Below are 23,533 nucleotides of genomic sequence, written 5' to 3' on the forward strand. Positions count from 1 at the left end.
ATTTTTTAGGTGCTAAAACGATTAACCCGACTCAACATTGAAGTTGTATTTCAAGAAATTTTAGCTTGTTTATGAGGTGCATTAATGTAACATAAATTAATGAGATTTTGATACAAATACTTATGTCTAAAATATAATATGTCTTAATTCTTAACTAATTTTTCTAGCATGGGAGGAGACTTCTAGCAACAAAGAAAAAGTAATACTTTTTTTTTTTTTTAAAGATATTTGGATAGTGGTTTTGGGGTGTTTTATAGAAATTTACCAGAGCACTTTTTATAAATGTGTCAGTAAGATATAAAGATAGTTGAAAACATATTCAGAGTTTTTTATAGCGTGTTCCCCAAAAATTCCACCTTAAAATTGTCTATTCAAGTGGGAAGCTATATTTGCTCCCATTGCAAAAACCTATAATATGTATTTTTCACAAGATTTATAATCTGTCTGTATTGCAACTTGCCTGCGTGTGGCTGTAGTTGCTTGTCAGTAGCCACAGATAATATTCTTGAAAGAACATTATCCAAAGAAAGTAATAAATTAATAATACAAGCATGGATATGTGAAAGCATTGCAATGCTTTTCCAACCTTCCCAGCTAGCTTTTCTGGAATTCCAAGAACTGAATGGCTGTGCTTTCTAGCAGTCCTGTTCTTCCAACTTCTTTACAATCTTGGAACAAAATCATAAAGAAGCAAGTGCTTGAGGGGTGTCACGAGAAAGCTATTCTAAGTTTCATACATATGCAAGAACTTGGTCATTTTGCTGATAATTTTACATATCCCATTTTGCTGAAAGCAGCTGCAAATCTTTCGCTGGACAAACTCGGATTAGCCCTTCATGGTCAGATAATAAAAAATGTTTTCTGTAATCATTCTTTTGTTCAAACTGCATTGGTAAATCTGTACTCAAGTTTTGGATGCAGCAAGGATGCCTATAGGGTTTTTCAGCAGATTACCACAAAAGACATCGTTGTTTGGAACTCAATGTTAGATGCATATGCTGCTGCAGGTCAGATGGAGGATGCAACGAGTATCTTTGGTTCAATGCCTTGTAAGGACCTTTTCTCCTACAACACAATGGTGTCTGGATATGCTAGAAGTGGGAACATGATATTGGCTGAAAATATTTTCAACATAATTCCAAGAAGAGACACGATTTCGTGGAACGCAATGATTTTAGCTTGTTGTAATGCTGGAGAAATGGAGAGAGCAAGGAAATTTTTCAATCAAATGCCCTCGAGAAATATCATCACATGGAACACAATGCTTGCTGGCTATTTAGGCAGGAATTGCTTTGATTCTGCGATTGCTCTGTTTGAGGAAATGAAGGAAAAGGAGTATAATCCAGATTACTTAACAATTACCAATGTATTATCTGCCTGTGCCAGCTTGGGATTGCTCGAAAAAGGTGAAGAAGTGCACATTTTTGCTCTAGAGAAGGGACTAACATCAAGTGCACACGTAACAACTGCTTTGATAGAAATGTATGCTAAATGTGGAAGGATTCTGAGTTCTTTACAGGTTTTCTATAAGTCCCAAGTCATGGATATCTATGGTTGGAACGCAATGATTTCAGGGCTTGCTCTTCATGGTCAAGCATCTGCTGCTTTTAAACTCTTTGATGATATGAAAGGGAAAGGTTTAAGGCCTGATGACATAACCTTCATTGGCTTGCTTAGTGCATGTAGTCATTCAGGATTAGTACACAAGGGTCTTGAGCTTTTCAGTTCTATGGAGAAGAAATGTGCAGTAAACCCAAAGTTGGAACACTATGGATGCATTGTTGATCTTCTGGGAAGAGCTGGATTTCTATGTCATGCATTCCAACTGATTGAGTCGATGCCGTTCGAACCGGGAAAATCCATTGTAGGTGCTTTGCTTGGTGCTTGTGTGATTTATAGGGATACTGAAATTGGAGAGAAAGTGGTGAAATTGTTGTTGAAAAGAAATGGAAGTTTAACTGATGGGGAGTATATGATGGTGGCTAACTTGTATGCTTCTTGCAAGAATCTGGAAGAGGCTAACAGATGGATGAATATGATGAATGCTTCTGGTATTACCAAGACTGCTGGATGTAGTATCATTCAGGTCAATGGGGAAATGTATAGATTTGTAGCTGGGGATAAAAGCAACTTGATCAATAGTAATGCTATCTAAATGAGACTCAAATGTAGAATCTACGCTGCTCACACAGCCTTGTAGAAATTTCAAGAAATCAAATAGCTCCTATATGGTAAAATTAAAATTAATCTACATTAGCGTACCCATGTTAATTCTAAGGAAAAAAAATGATTAACAAAGCGACTCCAACTTTATGACTAAAGTGTTGTTAGATAAAGGATTAATTTTTCCTACACCGTCAGTGTATACACTAGCAGGGATGGATAAGTGTCACATCACATGAATTTGAATTTGAACGTCAGATTTTGTATATGTGGCATATATCTAGATCAGCTAGCATATGCACTCTCGGAAGTCAGCAATTGCCTTTTGAGTTGGATTAAGGAAATAGGTTTAATTTCTTCCTCTTAACTATTGTTGGAAAAAAAATAGCATATGCACTTTCAGTGCATAAAAGATTTACCCGTTAGATAAAATAAAATAAAAAAAAGACCCCATTCTTCATTCTCTACTTTTTCACTACATCCTCTATCTAATATATCACACAGTCCAAATTTGTTCTAAAAAAAATCTCATAGTATTCACTCTCATTGTTCAACAATATAGTTCTGAGTTACTTTCATATACACTGAAAATGTATATACTATAGTTGGATGTATGATACATATATAAATATGGATTTTAAATTTAAATTTAAATTAGTTGTCATATATCTGTATGTACAGTGTAAATGTACAGAAAATTAATCGTACTATTATACATGTGGCTTGTGTGTCAACGAAAACAAAAACCTAAGGCCTATTTACAACCAATATTGCTAGCAAGTGGAATTATGTAGACTCTTCCCTGCTTACAAGTTCAAGATTGTACCTAACTGGCGGTTGAATGTGGAGAGAGGCGAGAAGGTAGGGAAAAAAAATAATAATAAAGCAAGTAGATTTTGCCCTGGTCTGTTAAAAATAATTTTTTATCACTTTATCTTTTTTTTTTTTACCGGTCAAGATTACTTTTTCTTTTTTTTTTTGGTCAGATGGAAGCTATAAAGCTAAAAACTACAAAGAAATAACACGATGATGAGTCAATCCATACGATAATTAAGAAGTTGGGGTTAGGGATGGTAACAGGGGTAGGTGTTCGCGGGGTGAGTTCAATGGGGCGAGAAAAAATGCAAAGGGAATCCTTCCTGGCTCAGCCCCTGTCTTAGTTTAATATCATGTATATATAATACACGGGATTAGCTTTTATGTGCTGACAATATAGTGATTTTTTTTATACTAATAATCTTGAATTTATGTCACATGTGCATGATTTGAATTTCAAATTTGAATTCATGTTACGTGTGGCATGATCTAAATCTACTTGTATAAAAAAAAAATTTTTATACTAACAGTGTATAAAATATATAATATAATATAATAATATATATGTAATATAAACTGAAGAATATGATATTTTTCTGGTGGAATATAGTATAATTTTTTTGTTAAATTTTGGGGTAAAATTTTTGTTATGTTTGTTTGCTTTTTTTGCTATGGCATATTGTTTATTAAAAAATAATTATAATTGATTTAGAATTTATATAATATCAAATATAAAGAAACAGATACACAAGGTCAAAATAAATTTTAATTTTTATATTATATTAGATTGTTTATCAAATATTCAAAAGAATAATTAGTAAATTTATTATTAGTGTTATACATATATAAAAATAAAGTCACATAAAAAAATAAAATATTAATGGAGCAATGGCAGGAATTCGCAATGCAAGGCAAGGGATAGCGACGGATCAGGGGAGATTTAAGGTAATGGGCGGGGGATGTGGGGCTCCCTCGCTCCAAACCGTGTTGCAAGAGCTGGTGGGTTTACAATTTGTATTAATGAAGATGTATTGGGCCAAAGATGGACAACAACATATCCAGTTTTGGTCTCAAACAAAAAAGAACAAATTCAGTCCAACATATCCAACTAAGTGGCCTTAGACCGAAGGCCCCATTTTTCCTTAGTAGTTTTTGCAACACAAAATATATCAAAAAATTTTGAGTAGTTTTCATGTTCTATGATATGTTTATATTGGAGAAATAGAGTGATGATATATATCGGTCCAATCAAACAAGAAATAAGCATTTATTTATTTTGTGATATGTGTCTAAAAGCTTTCGTGTTGATGAAAACCTATTCCATCGAAATCCAAAATTAAACCAACGTCATCGTCACGGTCTATAAATGTGTATTGAGTGGTACTGGGGAGAAACTATACTATCTATAAAATAAAAGGGATTTCAACTCTAATTAGTGATCATGGCATTGTATAATTTGTATTATCACTATGGAATTTTCATAGTGATTATTTTGGCTTGCACGAAATTCTTGCTGTATTTGTTTATATATGGTCTTAGTTTTGAATCCTTTGATAATTAGATGAACAAACTGCATAAAAATCTTGAAAATGAACTCATTTAATAGCTGGATTCTTTCAGCATAAATTATCAAGTGCTGTTTTAGTGCTTGATGTGAAAACTTTTTAATAACATATGAGCTGTAATGGGGTCACAAATGATTAATTTTGGAAAAACCATAACATATGAGCTGTATGTGAGTTATTTTCCTGGGCATAATCACTTATATATATTTTTTGGTAGTTCTTTTAGCTTACTTTGGATGTTTATGTCTCAACTAATTCAATCCTAACTAGTTTTGGATTTGACATATAATTATTCTGGTCATCACTTTTGGGGCACAACTGGTGATCTTTGTGATATACAAATCTATCTCTTTAATATCTAATTATCTAACAAGGTTTAGAATCTAAGCTGAGGTCAAAAAACTTATTATGTTGTTTATTTCTTCCCCGGCCAATCATTTACATCAAATGCTTAATTAGTTCTGATGTCATTTTCAGAATATTAGATCGATAATCAGATAATTAACTATGCAGTTTTTTCAAACTTCTGTCAACTATAGTGCTATAGCTGGCATATAGTGGATGAAAAAAAAATGCTAGTCACATATTTGTACAGAAAATTTTATGTATCATCCGGTCAAAACATAAGCCTGCTCTGCTAAAAAAATCGGAAGAAATATATATGCACCAAAATCTTATAAAATGGGGTTCACAGATTTAAATACGTAAAACTACTGTTACATTAGAATTTTGGCCAAGCTTGTCTGCTACAAGTTTTTTAACAGTTTTAGCTACAGTAACCTCAAAAAAATTCTCAAAACTTTTAAACTCTACGTACACTTCAAAATATTTAAAAATTTACACACTTCAAAAAAATTTTCTACAGTTTCTACAGTAAGTTACAGTAAAGTTTTAGACAAACACCCAAAAAACTCACTTACCAAACAAGGCCAAAGTGTCTAAAATAATTAATTTTAGACTTAGAAATTCAATTCATAACCATGAACACTTTTGTGTTTGGATTGAACATTAATCTGTTCCAAAGCCAATCGAATTTGATAAACTATAATCTTGAAGCTTCAGCTAGAAGTTGCATAATAAAGTCGCTGTAAAAAGTTATTGTTGCGTCTTTTCTGCTTGTAATTTTTCTACACCAACCTATCTTGAAGTTGAAGTTAGTTCATCTACACCAGCCTTTTTTTGTAATAAATTTTTTTAGTAGGAAATGGGTAGGATTTAAAAAGCGGGGAGGGGGAAGTGGGAGAACTAACTTTTGATTTTTCACGTCTAAACTAACTTCTCACCAGCTTTGTAAACTTTATTTGCAAAACTGAAAAAGGAGATAGTTCATTATTTAGAAAAAAAAAAAAAAATATCAGTTGCATCACCAGATCAACTTTTCATCTTTTCAACTATTTTCGTATTTTAAATAAATCATATTAGAAAAATTATTATAATATTATTTTTAAACATGATTCCAAATAATGAACAGTTATGTATAGCAACAGATATTTGGATCGTTAGATTTACCTATAAGTTTTACTAACATAAACATGCAGCATATTTTCTCAGGGACAGATAAATCAAAGCATTTTTGACAAGCGGAAAAGGCCAGTTACCCCATTTTTTAAAGATTAAATTATCCCGGTAATCACTAAATTATTTTAATAGTCAAGATTTGGCCACTCAACTATTAATAATATGTTTTTATCCATTGAATAATCAGAAGCGTGAATTTTGAATCATTCCGTTTAATTCCACCGTTAGCTCTGCTAGATTTAAGGATTCACACGATTTACGAGATATACTATTAATAGTTAAATTTAATCGAATTGACTGTGAAATCAGATGAAATGGTCCAAAATTTACAATTTTAATGGTTTAGTGAGTAAAAATATACTATTAATAATTAAATGGCTATACAAAAAATTTAATGATTACCTGAATAATTTGCCCTTTTTTAAAAGCCAAAGGTCTTCTTTTATTGTCATTTGTTTATATAATGATTGCTAGGGGCGATTTGGTTCAATGAATACGAGCTAATAGTTTCGCTGTCAATTACCGACAAAAGCTAGACGGGGGGGTTTCTTCCCTTCACACGTCTCTCAATTGTGTTGGTGAACTGCCCAGCTAATATTTTAATATTTGCTTAGACCCCCATTGGATCTGGATTTGGTGGAAGAAATTTTTTTAGTCATTTATATCCGTACTAGATAACTTGGTAGTAATTTGTTTGTATTGTTGCCTTCGCAAATATCATACCCGACGAGTTTTTTTTTTTTGACTCCATATTGAATAGGTGTTTTTAGGATATTTTTCAAAAAAATTTTATATAGTAGTGTATATGAAAAATTTTTATAATAAATGATTGGATGTTTTTTAGAGTATTTTAGAATATTTTTAAAATTTTAATTTTTTGAGATAGTTTTTAAAAATTGAATGCCACAACCCATCACCTACCAATGCCACTAACCCCACCCCACCCCATCCCTCCTGCTCTCTCCTCTCCTTCCTCCCTTCCCCTACGTCTCCCTTCCCCTCCCCTTCCCTTCCTTCCTCTGGCCGAGACTAGAAGGTTGCAAACAGATTTGGTTGTGGTCGCGGCTAGAGAAGGAAAGGGAAAGGGAGGGAGGAAATGGTAGGGAAAAGAGAGGAGGAATGAGGAGGGTTGGAGGGTGTTGATGGTGATTGGTGGTGGTGTGTGGTACGTGGTGGTGGTAAGTGGAAGAAGAAAATGTGATATGGTTTATTTATTTACTATGTTTTTATAAGTTAAATTTGAAATTGGTTGTGTTTTTGGAGTTGTTTTTGAAAGTGTTACTGTAGACTCCAAATACAAAAAAGTTTTTGAAAATTTTTCCATATCCATATAGAATTACAAATATATTGTAGAAAAATTGTTCAAAACGTTCTTCACATTTTACAAAATAACTTTTTCTATTCCTTACTTTTAAAAGTCTAATTTTATATCCCTTACAAATTCACATTGGTCAAATTTGATTTCTACCTAGATTTTTCGACTAGTTTTTGATCAATTAGTAACATAATATTTACCATTTAAATGCACAAAAGATAAAGTATTATGCAATTTGATTCTCATATATTTTTTCATCTAAACTCGCTTCTTGAAAATACTAATACTTCAAACTCCCTTATAGATGCTCATTAGGCAAGTGCTAGGCGAAGCCTGTAGCATTACTTTTCTATCATTTAAATTCCGAAGCTCTATTAATAAGAAATTGCATCTATATATTTTAACTTTCATGGAGAGAATGAAAGAATAAAAGTGATTAACGAATTTTGCTTCCTCATCTTGGATTAAGGTCATTTTCCATTTATTACATCCTCCTTGCCTTACTTGTGCTCCACCTTCAAAGAAAAAGAAAATAAAGTTAAAACCTACTAATGGTGATTTCATTGTCTTGTTTAACTGCAAAATATTATATACACATATATACATATACAGACACACACATACATATATATACATATTTATACACACACACATACATATATATACACACATATATACACACACGTGCGCGCGCGCGTGTATATGTAGTCACACAAACATTTTATTTATTCTCCAAAGAGCAAATTTAGGTTAGGTGTACTAGATGTCATTGCCAATAGACGAGTTTAACTAATAATATTTAAGTACATGGACTTGTAGTATGAGTTCTATATGTAGTTAGGATTTATTTTTCTGGCTAAAATAGCTTTCTTTTGGAGAGAAATGGTTTTCTTTTTTTCTTTTTTTCCTATTAGGGTTAATGACAAGCACATAGATAGTAGGTGTTGAAAATTTATTAGAAAAATTTGTTCGCTTAGAAATTTTTTTTCCTAAATAACTTGACATTCTAGTTATGCTGCTTTCCTAGAGTATGTCCTTCTCATGAAGGCCAAAAGAACAATAGATAAAATTAGAAAGGCCATCTTTGATTTTTATAATGAGTATTTTGTTGCCAATGCTGTCAATAGAACTGGCAGCTTAAGAATGCACAAGGTGTTTCTTACAGCAGACAGGATCTAATCAATGGGCTGTAACTTGATACTCAAGTAAAATAATGATTATTGCGTCCCTAGAAGCCTGAATCCGCAAACAATTTGAGTAAGCCTTGCATAGAGTTATTTAATTCCATAAGAACTTGATTGTTTGGAGTGGTGGTAAGATCGATGCATAGGATGGCATACACTATATTTTCCTAGGTGACATATGATATTCGTGTAGGCATAGTTGTGTATGAGGCTATATTTTGTGCTATTACAAGGGTTATTGATGCTTATCCAGTTTCACTATCTCTGGGACAGTGCAGGGTCTTAATTAGTCCGTGGAGAAGAGTAATTGTTTAGACATCTATCGTCATGGGATAAAAAGGAAGATGAAAGGAAAAATTGGCTTGTGAGGTAAAAGTCTTTACTCAAAGGATACTATTTTGTTTTTGAACCAACGGATGTTGGTGCAAACGGAAGGAGCTTGCATTTCTTAATCATAAGGTTTCGAGTTCGAAATTCATGGGAATGGAAAAGATAACGTTGGGAAAGATTCTCTCACAAGGGGTTTGATTCGGTTCGAACAAGATTAGTCACAAACCATGAAACGGATGCGAATATCTATGGATTATACCCCAAAAAAAAAAAGAAAATACTATTTTGTTGTCTACTCAGTTATTTACATGCATTTTGTAGGAAGTACAAAAAACAAAAAGTTTTGGCTTCCAATCTCCTGATATATTAGTATAAGATGGATCAAGTCAAGTATGGTATCAATCATGATATACTACATTTTGGGTTTTTTGGCTATTTGGGAATAAAGAATATTGCTTTATTAGCATATATTTTGTTGTCTCAATTGCCAGGGATGAATTGTCTTAGCTGCTGGAATTGGCATCTCGGAATTCAAAGATGAATTAGCACTGATAGCTTATATGATTTTTCACTGATGATTTGCTGGTTTTTTTTTTTTTTTTTGGTTGGACGTGAAAAGATATTTTTGGCTGCCATTTCTGTGTAAAAACTGAAAACTAAATGATCGACGTGTAATTTGACTGCTGAGACACCATTACGATTTAATTTGTTGTTTTGAGTTATTTTAATTTCCTTACGTAATGAATCCCACCTCTCCCCTGCTTAAAAAAAATCCTTAGGTAATGAATTTATGACTTGAGATGTTGAGCATTTCAGACCTATTTTGCCGAGTTCCCTTTTTTTTTTTTTTATGGTGATATGTTGGATTTGGAATTACTCTGGTAATAGTCTAATCTTATTTAATAAGCATTTAGCTGGTGAATTAAAATTTAAACACCTGCTGGATTGGAGTTTGGAAGATTGGAATTGTTGTTTGTATTTAGTTCACTCGAGAAAAATGGCTGTGCCCATGGCTCTCCAAGAAATTTAGCTAAAATACATTGTAACTAGTGTGAATACCCGTGCTACGCACGGTGCTGACATTATTGAAAAAAATAAAATGGTGAACAAATAAAGGTGAAAAAATTGAACCAACAAAATTTAAATGTAATATCTGTTTATCAATAGTTTGAAATATAATAGAATGTGTATATCATTCAAGAATTGTCTTTTTTCGAAAGATTGATCCTGAAAAAAAATTAAAATTTATATTAAAAAAGGGAATGATATATTTCTACAAATGAATGTAATTGAATGTTGTTAAAATGAAATACTTACAAATACTAAGCATTCGATTTGATAATCTTTCTTGAAGGTGCGACCACTCTTCACACCAATCCATTTTTAGTACGAAAGCCAAAATTGATGATTTAATTAACTATGTTGAATTTTGTGGAGTGTGTACTACAAATGAAAATGCACGATCTTTGACGATATAAAAAACTGCATATTTACCATGATCACGCAAAAGTATTGGTGATGTGGATGGCTGTCGAACTTGAAGAGAGGCAATATTTTCATTTCTTTGATCTAGAAAAAAAATATACATTAAATCAAAAATAAATAATTTTTGTATTTATTTTATGTGTAGTAAGTGATACATTGTATAAGAATTGTTAACAAAAAAATACAATAGTTAATATAGAAGTAGCATCAATAGAATTTAATACAATTGTGTTGTAATCAAATGAAAATTACACACCAATAAAATTGTTATTAGCACCCATAGTTAATGAAGTAATCCCTATATAAATATATTTTGGTACATGTAGACCCCCCAAACCCCGCAAAACCAACCACCACTTATTGAAAATAAACCAATAAATACACTAAAATGCCTCCCATCTATATCTCAAATTGCACTTTAACCCACGAATTTTGTGCGAAATTATCCCTCTAATTGCTTTTGTCCTTTTCAGTTTTTTCACTTGTCGCTAACTGCTTCATTCCCTCTGCTATCACTTGTATATTAAAATCAAATTTTAATATTAAATAAAAAGGAATGTATTAGTTTATAATATGTTCATAACGTAGATAAATTCTTAAATTTGGAAAAGGGCGTATGTTCTTATAGGCTTCTTTTCTTTTTTTTTTTTGGGGAAAATGAGTTTGTTCTTGTAGGTTTTTTTTTATTTTTTGGATACAGAATTGTTTTTCAAAGATTTTGGTTCGTAGTCCCTACTATGTTTAAACTATTTTTTAATATCCAATTCAATATTGTCTTTTAATTTGGCAGCCTCTATAATTTTTAATTTATTCTTTTGGTTTAAGTTCAGTTAGAATTCGGAATTTTTCAAATATCAAGAGAAACCAGATTTTTTAAAAAAATCACTGTCTTAAGTCAGGTAGAGCGCTGAAATATGAGTCAGGATTATTTCCTTTATGCAGTTAGTTTCCTGATATCTGGTATGATATATAATTATGTCCCTTGGATTTTTTTTTTTCATATAGATATCGTTGGGTCTTTGGCATCACTGCTGAACATAATCCAAACTTAGAAGGACGCATTTTTTCTAATCCAGTGGATGCAAAAATAAAAAAATACAAAAAAATGAAGGTACTATTGTGATTCAAACTCTAAAAAGTAGGATACCATCCTTCAAGAAGTTTCATGCCTTCTTTAGCATCTCAAAAAGATGCAACACAGAACAGTTATTTGAATGCTAATAAACTCTCTTTCTACCAATTTTGAAAGCCCACCCATTAAAAGTGAAGTGAAAATTATTGCAGTCAATGCAGAGAGAAAATGATAAAAAAAAGAAAGGCTAGAATGCAATTTTACCAAAAGGATTTCTGACGAAATTAAAAATTAATCCAATTTTAATAATGGGCGTATAGTGCCTTAGTTATTAGTAGTATCTGAATTGTTTTTCTCTAATTATAAACCATTTTTAATTATTTTTTATTATCAAAAAATATTTTTTTATTTCATGCACGATTATTTTTGGAATAAAATTATGAAAATAACTATCGTAACACCTTTTTTATGTGATAAATGTGCAATAAAAAATAATTAAAAAATTCAGTAATACAAACAAATAAATTTTTATAATATACAATTTATATTAGAAATAGTAAAACTCTCAATCATGAACCTATACCATCCGCAATTATATAAGCAAGCAATACCTTATGTTAGAAATGTGATTGTGATTTTGTGTTTATACTTTATCCTATTATTGACTATCTTTGCTTTACAGTGTAACAATAAGCAAACAACCGTTCATAAGATTTTGTAAAAAATTTTCAGAAATAATGGATGATCAGAAAATCAATGCAATATCATTCATGACAAAAAACAAAACAAAAGCAAAACATACTTAAAAGGCAGAGGGGACCGACCTGGAAAATTAAGCTGGCAAGAATATACTTCCAATTCTCCACAAGAAGGTTGAGTTCTGCTGAAGTCTCTGCACATAATCTCTTCCACTACTGCTCATAAAAGAAACAAAATCAATACATTTACAAAATGAATAGAGAACCAAAAACAAATAAGAAACTGAGAGAGAGTGGGAGTGAGATAGTGGGATAGTGAGAATAGAGAATTTGTAGGAGTGATTGTAGGATGAGTTAAGATAGTGGGATAGCGGGGGAGTAAGATAGTCGGAATATTGATGGGTGATAACTGATAAGGTGGGTTATAACTCACTACATTTTATGTATTAAAATAAATACAAAAATCTAGAAAAAAAATAAGAAGTTTAGAAGTCATTGAGAGGGTTTCTGCTAAAAACCCCTTCCTGAATACATATAGATATAGATTCTTTTGGCACACAAGGAACCGACATAATGAGCAGCTTAGGCCCTCCAAGAAGTTTAGCTAAAATACATTGTAATTATTTAGTTTAGCTAAAATACATTGTAATTCTTTTGGTACATAATGAACAAACATATATGGGCAAAAAAATGAGCTAGAAATTAATTGAAGTTTGCTATGATGAAATATTCCATCCATGAAGTGAGCCCCTAATTATTATGATTTGAATAATAAGAAATTTTTAAACCCTTGTTATGTGTAAATGATGATAACTAAAGAGGTGAGAAAGTAAACATATTATTTTGTGGATTTTTTGCAAATATGATTATGCATAAACATTAAGACTTAATGTGTACTAGCATTCTGAACCATGTATTTATATTTTAATTCAAAACAATAATATATGTACTTATATATTATAGTATAGTATAAAGTATATGAAAAGGCAAAAAATTCAAAAAAGTGTATGCTTAACGTGTTAAAAAAATAAAGTTTACTTCCTGAGCATAAAATGAACTTTCTTAATTTTAATATCCTAAGTAAGTTGAAACCAAAATTTGCTTACCTATTTTCTGTCAATATATGATAACATTTTGAATAAAATAATTTATTTTATAATGATTTACATGATAGAACAATTATAAACTTATTTATCAATATATTATATTATACTCATATATCAAAATTTATAAAATAAAAAACATATATTATAACTAATCCATGATAGAACAATTATTTAGAACAATAATTTATTTGAATAAAATAATGTATTTTATAATGATTTACATGATAGAACAATTATAAACTTATTTACCAATATATCATGTTATACTCATATATCAATTTATAAAACAAAAAATATAAATTATAATTAATTCATTTTTCTCGATTTTAGAAAATTCTTTTTCTCCCATCTTGCACCCCTAAGAGTGCTTGTAGAATAGTACTCTTCATAAACTTTAACATAGATTTAAAAAATCATTGTAAGATGTGTTTTTAGAATTTCTTGAAAACTTGAAAACTATAACCCTTTCCATCCCCTACCGCTGCCTTTTATGACCTTTGTACCTCCTACCACGATGTTATTTTTTTTGCCATAACCTCACAATTCCCATATCTCTATCCAACCTTTTTTCAACTTTTCTCGCCACTTCCCCCCCCCCCCCCCGGCATCTAGCTTTATATACATGTATATATGATATGTCACATGTGTATTGGAATTTTCTTTTTTAAATAGTAGTAATTGCGATCGGTATTTTCAATTTATATTAGTCCAAGATTCCTAATTTCTCCATTATTTTTCAAAATATAACTTAACATATTGTCAATGTTATACTATTATAAAGTAAATTTGGGTAGTAAAATATGAAAATGAAAATTCAATACAAAGGTACAAAAACACCAAATTTATTTACTTTTCTTATTAGTTTTGAATTGAATGATTTCTAATTTTCAAAGGAGAAATATTATGGTTGAATCCATATTCAAGTTCTAATTTGAAAAGTTAAAATTTGAAGCAAAAAAATTTCGTAACTTACAATTTGGTTTTACATATTTAACGTATACTTATACTTGTAATTTCAAAATAAAATTGAAAAGATAAAATTTGAAGCAAAAGGAAAAAAAAAGAAAACCATAGACCTACAATTTGATTTGACATTTTACAATACATTTAACTTTAGCTCTCATAGTATGAAAACCATATAAAATTGAAATTTGTCACAACAATTGCAAGTATTGGCATTTGAAAATGGTACTATTTTTTTTTTTAAAATCCATGACCAATGAGTATTATTTTCTTTTTGTTTTCTATATAATTTGCCCTTTTAGTTAGGGTTACTAAGTTGAAGGATAAAATATTGTTATTTATTTATTTTACTTCTAGTAAGTTCGGTGATGTTTCCTAGTTATTTACCTTCATATTAATAGATTTCAAATCAAAATCCTATATAAGTGGATCAACTTTTTACTTTTAAATTCAAAAGACATAAAAGGACATACATCAATTCGAAGGAGAAGAGCTGCACCACTTGTGACGAAGATATGATGCTACAATAATTGCATTATACAGCAAACTGACTTTGCCGAAAAAGTTCTAGAATTTATGAGAAGGTACATGGAAATTAGCAGATGACGCGTTTCAAATACGAAGTGGTCTCTTCTGATTGACTTGGTATGAAGAAGAAAGGCGAGAATGGCGGAGAAGAAAGACAAATGAAAAAGACCCACAGGAAATTAAGGAAACTGGTGATTGCGTCCCTTTTTCTGGCTATCGATTCACTCAGGTAAATTGTTTAGCAATCATTGGGTAATATTACGTTATCTTACGAATCAATTAGTAGAGAGCAATATATTATATATATGGTTGGGAGCTTTTTCTTTTCTTTTCTTTTCTTTTTCAAAAGAAAAGGGTTTTATTACTAGAATAATTACTACCAAGTTTACTCACTAGGTGCTAACACCAACTCGGAAGATATCACAGATTAATTAGTTTGTAATTTAAGCATGTACGACTAATTATCTACTCTCTCTGTCCCACTTTAATAGTTCTGTTTTCCTTTTTCGTCTGTCCTAAATTGTAATCCACTTTTCAATTGAAGAATGTAGTTGTATTTTAATTTTTCTAAAATATTCTTATTTAATGTAAGTTATTGTTATTATAAACTTATCCCATTTAATGAGAATTAATTCTTTTTTTACCATCAATTTAAGTTTTCATAAAGTTGTACTATAATTAATGTGAGGGTATTTTAGGAAAATAGTTACTAAAATTGATTGTTCCAACAAAATTAACTATTTTTTCTTTAACTGTGTGAAAAATAAATCAGGACTATCAGAGTGGGAGGGAGGGAGTATAATATACTGTGAGATTATACAGCGGCTGTTGGTTCCGGAATGAACATAAGGCACACAAGGTCAAGCTGCCAAAATCATTTTTCGTGGCTGATCTTTTGAAACAGTGATTAAGAAATTGGACTTGTCCATTATCCTTCCGTGTCACTATTGCAACAATACACGTGCCAAGATTAACTTTGCTGTGTAAGTTTAATTTGGGATAATTTCAAAAACACCCCCTGAGGTTTGTAACAATTTCATCGAGGTTTGGAAAATTACATTGATCTCCCTTGACTGACTAAGGGGCTCATTTGTTAACATCACTTAGAATGAAATTGCTCATGTACCCCAACACATTATTTGAGATTAGAAACTAAAATATGAGAATTAAGTAATTATGGCACAAATCAACTAATTAAAGAAATTATCTATTAATAGCATAAAGAGTAATGTGGAAGATACAAAATGGAGCTAATTTGCTACACCAATTAGCTCCATTTTGTGATTAACAAGACTTGACATGACCACATTTCAATCGTATATAAAAAAGACTCGAGTAAAACAAAGAAAGCTAAGAGGACAAAAAATAGAAAAACAAATCTGTTCTTGAAAATTTTTTTCCCCTTTGGTTTAGAAACTAAAGAGATGGCTTTTGTATTAGAATAATTTTGTGGAAATGGCTGAAAAATAGATAGAAGAAAGGTAAAACTGGAAGCTCTTTTTTGTGCAAAAACACAAAAAGCATACCCTAAATTAGGTAAACAATTTTTACTATTCTAAGTTTAATATTTGAAAGTTATAATTTTAGTAGAAAATTATAAAAAAAATATCAAGATAATCATATCTATAATACACCTTGACTGATAATTATTTGCAACTGATAATTATTTTTACTAATACACCTTGACTGAAATGCTAGAGGCATTCGCGGAACAAAATGTTTATCTCTCTCCTGGTAGTAATTTTTTAATCATACCTTTTAATAGATGAATTGATTTTGTTATCAAATCATAAATCTCAAGAAATATTAGTATAAGTTTTCAAAATCTAAGGGAGGTCAGTTAAATTATTAGAAACCTTAGGAAGGTTTCTGAAAGTATAATTTCCTGCAATGTCACAGACATATATCATTTGCCGTCTCATCCCAATGCTAGAAAGAGAATTGTATCTGTCAACCTAGCAAGGAACAACACCTGTCAGCCTAGGCTCTCCAACATGTTTAGGTATATACATTGCAATTCTTTTGGTCCATAGTGAATAGACATATTGAGGCAAAAACATGAGCCAGAAATTAATTAAAGTTTTGCTATGATAAAATATTCCATCCATGAAGCGAACCTCTAATTATTATGATTTGAAAAATAAGAGATTTTTGAATCCTCATTGTGTGTAAATAGTGACAACTGAAGAGGTGAGAAAGTAAATATATTTATTTTGTGGATTTTTTGTAAATATGATTATGCATAATCAATAAAATTTTATTGTGTATTATGATGCCTTCTGAAGAATCCTAGCAGATTCTCTTGATTCTATTTGATATTTTGGATTCAAGAATGGTTGATTAGTTGGTGGGACGATTCCCCTAGAATATCACGTTACCAAATCAAAGAACTCAAATGAATTTAATATTTTGGTCCTAAAAGCAGGGGTAGATCCATAAAATTTATACAGAGCGGGTTTTAGCGAAAAAGGTGAAAAAAAATTAAACAAGAACCAAATTACGTATAAGTGATCGATTTGGAGCTCGAATTTGAGCACTACTAAATTATGTTATGTTAAACCTCAAACTCACTTCAATCTGAAATGCACCCCTCCCTTTCAATTCCAAAAGTTAACCAAGCGTAATTTATTTGTGTGGGAGTGGAGTAATGGAAATTTAGAACCCCCCATGGCGTAGTGGCAGCCAAATTTACCAACCGAAAATGAAAGCTAATTAAGCATTGAAGTGGTGTGGACAGGTTGGTAGTTGGTGGAACAGGGGCAGTGCAACCGTTCCTAGCAATTTTGTGCATTTTGCACGTCGCATAACTTTATTTACACACGACGTAACTTTATTTGCATAATGTGTAACTTTAGAATAAATTTTTGTGAGTCTCACACACGTTATTAAAAATAAGATACAAAAAATGATTTGGACCGTATAATTTTTTGGATCAAATCTTGACCGTAAATAACTCAGGAGCGATCCATCCGCCTCTCATCCGTAGTTAACTTATGCTGCAAATGAATATATATAATTTTCGCCCTCACCTAACGAGAAATTACACAATAAGACAGCAGTCACAATAGGGCCAACCGCCACCCCATCTGCTGACTTCACTAATCACATACCCAGTTGGCACAAACGTATTGGGCATAAGAAAACTTCTGGAGAACAGTTGCGTCATGTGTTCCGTCTTAATTATTAGTATCTAGAAACCACTGCATTTTGTGGATATGATCAAAAACTTGTGGTCAACTAGACTCGGAATTTGGTCGAAATGCAACAAAACAATGATAGGAAATCATTTGAAATAAATTTTTTAGAGAAAAATACTATAATACTTTTTGATGAGATGTATATAAGATAAAATATTAATTAAAAAATGTATTTATGATGTAAGTAAATATAATTATGCAAATATTAAACTATCCAAGCAAATAAAAATTCTGTAGTTAAATGATAGGATTTTCGAATTGTATGCAAGCAAAGTGTGTGTATATACATATACGTATACATACATACATATATATATGTATAGGACAAAATTAGAACAAATTTACATACGTTGAAACTCGAATTTTTATACATACACACATACATACATATATATGTATACATATACAAGGGTGAACACAAAGGGAACGAATCTCAAAAGTTTTCAAAATTTTAAAATCCTCTTTACAATTTTAGTTGTCAAATTAAAATTATATTACTTTTGCCCCTAAATAAAATTATCAGCAATTTTTTCATAACTCTGTTTAACTTCCTTTTTGATAAAGTATCATACACCAAACAAACAATTACTTTCCTTAAAAAAAAGTATACTATTAGCATTTGCTTTTCCAATTGATTATTAGTACTATTTTGAAATAATAATTACAAAGCATTAATTTTCTTTTAACCAAATTTCTTATAACAAACCAACTATTAATTTTTTTTTAATTACTATAACTTTAAAATAGCAACTAAGGTAACACTATACATGTTGTGTAGGAAATAAAAGACAAACGGAAAAAGTTTCAACTACGGTGGTAAATAAAACAGTAGAGAGTCTAATTTTCACATTTTTCCTCGTACTTTGTCTATTGAACTTTTATTTCATATTTAGTAAGATTTATTTGTTATAGAATATTTTTGCTATTATATCTTCAATAATTCGCACTCCTCCCAAACTAAAATCCCGGTCCGTTATATATGTTTATCTATGTATTATATCATGGGACTAGAGAACATTTCCAAACATCTGTACATATATTAAATTATATCATGGGACTGAAGAACATTTCCAAACAGGTTACTGTGAAGAAATCAAAGTTATCAAGTCCCTTTCTGTCTGTTGTCCATACTGTCTTTTTGGTCAGGCTCGCATCTTGTCAATGCACCAATTAGTCATTAATTGATGAAGAACAAAAATATCAGGGGGAAACCAAGCATTTAGAATTAGACTTTTAGGGTTGACACAAGGCTCAGCGGACCTTGAAACTTTTCCCCTTCACAACAATTTTATCTATATATTACACCACCTAATATAGCTGATTATAGTAGATAGGGCACATAATTTTGGAGTAGAGTTTTACAATGGGGAACAACCCTAAGCATTTAAGCGGGAAAAAAGTCTATGGCTATCCTCAGAATACAATGAGGATGCTCAAGGGTAGAATTACTTTAGTATTGAAAGCATGGTTATAGTAGTTTAGGCTACTTTTTGGGTCTTAAAAATTTTTAAAGCTTGTAATTTTACTTGTGAAGATATCCAATCTTCTTGCTTCTATGCAAAATCAAACTTTACTAATTACTAGTTTTTAGGTAAATGACGGCAATGAACGAAAGTGAGAAAGAGGGCCAAAGTCAAATCTAAAAGCAAACTAAATAAATAATGCAAAAGTAGCATCCCATAAACTCTGATATCAATAATACAAAAGTCTACCTTGTTAATCTTTAACCCCGTGATACTTTACAATATCCCCAAATCTTCTGACCTCCCCTAAATCGACAGGTGGATGTATCAAGATTTAGAGATAACAAAAGAGAATGGACAAGTTGTCTAGTTATAATAATTGGTGTCTCGTCTAAACTCGTCAATGCACTTAAATAATAGGGTTAATCTTTTTTTTTTCACTATCTTGTATATATTTTAGAGTAAATCTTATATACACTGACGGCGTACACACTATCATGGTTGGATATACGCTACATATATAAAATTTGAGTTTTAAATTCAAATTTAGATTACGTGTCACGCATCTAATGGTGAAAGTGTATATACTGTCAGTGTATAGAAGATTAATCATACATTTTATTAGTTTTGAATGAATGATAACTATGCAAAATTTGAATTTCAAATTCAACTCTCGCACATGTATCATGAATCTAATTGTGATACTGTATATACTGTCAGTGTATATAAAATTTACCCTAAATAATAACGTTTCACTTACAATGTTAATGGACACAATCATAATTAATTTCCCACTGTATTTAGAAACTCTACTAAATTAATTTTACTTTTATAAAAAAAACCAACACCTTGGGTCTTTTTAATATGGATATCCATTAGTCAAATCCATAATAAACTCGTCAGTATACTTAAATTATGTTTATCTTAAAATGTTAATGGACACATTCATATTTATTGCTAGCTACATTTAGAAATTCTCCTGATTAATTATATTTTTATAAACAGTCAATACCTGAGGTCCTTTTTTTTTTTTTTTTTTTGAACGTGGGCGTTCGTTAGCAAAATCCATGATCAAATATAAATAATGGTTAAATATGGTATGCATCTTTCGATGTCAACGTCTTTACAATTTTGCAATTTTCCCACAATATTCAACATCCATTGCCTACGCTTAAGATTGTGATTTGCCAAAACAATACTTCTTGTGCACACAAGTTCCCACTTAATGCACAATTGCAATCAACATATGATATGGGGACCAACAAAATTTGCCCATGCCGTCAAGCTTCCAAGCTTCAAGATAAGTGATTGACTTGCTCAATGAGCAAGCATTAGCCTTTTTCTTTCGTTTCAAGTCTAAGCATTCATGAGATCATCTAATCTCTCCAATGTCCATTGGCCTTTGTAAAATATTCTCTCTCTTCTTCAAATAAAGATTTGATTTCATAAAGCCTGTGTCGTCGTCTCGTCCAATCAAGGGTTTTTTTTAATAAGAAAAATAAATTTTATTAATAAGATTGTTAGAAATCATCTGGCAACAAATGATTGATAAAAGTTGGGGGAGAATTCCAAAAAGATTCAACGTAATCAGATGATTAGGTATAAAGAGCCAATTCATGAGTTACTTTGTTCGCATTCTTACGAACTCAATGGCGTTATGATTTGATAAAGCTATTCTAATACTATCATCGATCAAAGACTCTGCCGCTGAAGGGACATCATTAGTAGGGCGCAAACTTTGAATAATTACTAGTGCATCACTTTCAAAGAACAATTAATTATGAGATGAACCAATTTTTGCCATAAAGATGGCTTCCGCAATTGCCCCGCTCACTCCTTGAGTAATGATAATATTCCCTCCGTCCTACTTTGATAGTTATATTTTTTTTTTCACACAGTTTCAGAAAAAGTAGTTAACTTTGTTGGAAAAGTAAATTTAGATTGCTATTTTTCTAAAATACCCTCACATTAAATATGGTACAACTTTATGGAAACTAGAATTGATGGTAAAAAAAGAATCAACTCTCATTAAGGGTTAGGTCTACAGTAACAACTAATCACATTGAATAAGGGTATTTTAAGAAAATTAAAATATAACTACATTCTTCAATTGGAAAGTCGACTATAATTTGGAACAGATGAAAAAGGAATACATGACTATCAAAGTGGGACGGAGGGAGTATCACGAAATTGCTTTGCTAAGCTAGCGATAAAAATACATGTGTGATCCCGCCAACCCAGATAACCTGGGAAATTGCAGCATCAAAATTAATTTTAAAGTGGTCTGCAACGTCTGTTTATGAATAGGGTTGAAAACGAATCGAGCCGCTCGAGTCGAGCTCGATACTAATCGAGTTCGAGCTCGAACTTGAGCTCAAAATATTAAGCTCGTTAGCTTGAATATATATATATATTTTTATTTTTATTTAATAATAAAATTATGTATATTATATATATTTTTTATTTTTTATTTTGATAGTAAAATTACGTATATATCCTTAATATTTTATTATTTATTAAGAAAAAAATATTATTTTATTTATTTTTTAAAAAATAAAATAATTATTTTTTTTATTTTTTTCGAGCTCGAGCTCGAGCTCGAACTTGGTAAAATTTAGTCGAGACTCGGCTCAATTAACTCAAAACTCGACTCGACTCGACTCGTTTGCAGTCCTATTTATGAGGGACCATCAAGCAATTTCGCAATTTGCCATATGATTTGCGGAGGGCTCACGTTAGCCTCTTTAAAAGCTGCATGGAGACGAGACTAATGCCAAAGGATTTTTTGCATTTCTATTTGTACAAATAAGAATTTTGAGCATTCCAAATCTCAAAGTATAGCATAGCAAAGTACTAATTATAGGTAGCATCAAATAATTGAGGTGATTTTCATATTTTTTTTTCTTTGTGCCTAGAAAAAGAATATTTCAATTAATTCAATTATGTGTGCTTTACATCACAAACTCTATAGTAATAAAACTTGGTGGCATTTGCGTGCTTTTTACTTCTGCATTGATTTTCTTTAAGATCAAAAGAAACTCCAACGTTTTAAACTTGTTTGGAAAATGTAACTAGAAAAACTATATTGTTATTCCATTTTACTCCACCCTTACATTTTTTAGATGTAAAGAAAAGGTACGTTTTGCCAAGTTAACCTCCCCGTTTGGTAAGTGAGTTTTTTGGATGTTTGTCTAAAATTTTACTGTAACTTATTGTAGAAGTTTTTAAAAAATTTTTTGAAGTGTGTAAATTTTTGAATATTTTGAAGTATATAGTTTAAAAATTTTGAAAATTTTTTGAGGTTACTGTAGTTAAAGTTTTTAAAAAACTTGTAGCAGACAAACTTGGCAAAAAACTCAAATATCAAACAGGGTTGTAGTTTGGTTGGCACTCATTTTTTTTTTTTTTTTCCTAAACAAGCTTATTTCGTTGAATTTCAAACCAATATGCAAAGCAAGAGAAGCACATAAAATTCTGCTGAATTTCATCAGGGGTATTTTGTCTTTTAATTTGCAAAACACAATTGATTTCTTTTGTAATTATAATTCCGTGGAATGTAATTACAATTGCATTAAAACACAATAGACCAAATTTCTTTTGGTAAACTTATTTAAATCGACAATCAAGATTAGTAATATATTTACAAAAGGCAAAATAAGAAACATTAAACTTATACCCAAAATTAAGTCCCTTATGTACAGTGCTTCAATAATAAAGTTGGCCCCCAGTTGCAAAATCTTGCCTTTTCCATTGTAAACTAGCTAGGGAAAACATTCCTAAAGACAATCAAACTTCTTACCTCTAATCCTAACAAAAAGTACCATGACTCTCTATTGCAAAATTTTTTAGTTAAAATGGCAATTGCTTTCGAAATGGGATTTTTTTTTTAAAAATGTTTTGAATTATTGCAAGGTATATTGATGGGATTAATTTTTTCTACACTAAAGCGTATACACTAGCTTGTCGAGATGGATACTACATAATCCTAATTTGAATTTGAACTCCCAACAGGAGAAAAATTTACCCATGTTTATATTGTACAAATAACCAAAGTTATTATTTTTTTACCAATGAGGCTTTAATCTAATAGTTAAGATTACTGTATTAAAACTTAGGCCCCATTTCATAAA

The 23,533-nt window shown here is 30.8% G+C and overlaps 1 protein-coding gene across 1 annotated transcript; it reads left to right on the forward strand.

Moving 5' to 3' along the window:
* The first annotated feature begins 622 nt into the window (after positions 1-622).
* Positions 623-2,155, forward strand: LOC140013489 (pentatricopeptide repeat-containing protein At3g29230-like). The gene has a single exon (XM_072062784.1). The coding sequence runs from the start codon at positions 623-625 to the stop codon at positions 2,153-2,155; it is 1,533 nt and encodes a 510-aa protein (XP_071918885.1).
* The last annotated feature ends 21,378 nt before the right edge of the window (positions 2,156-23,533 follow it).

The sequence above is a fragment of the Coffea arabica genome, chromosome 8c (assembly GCF_036785885.1).
Source record: "Coffea arabica cultivar ET-39 chromosome 8c, Coffea Arabica ET-39 HiFi, whole genome shotgun sequence".
NCBI classification, from domain to species: Eukaryota; Viridiplantae; Streptophyta; class Magnoliopsida; order Gentianales; family Rubiaceae; genus Coffea; species Coffea arabica.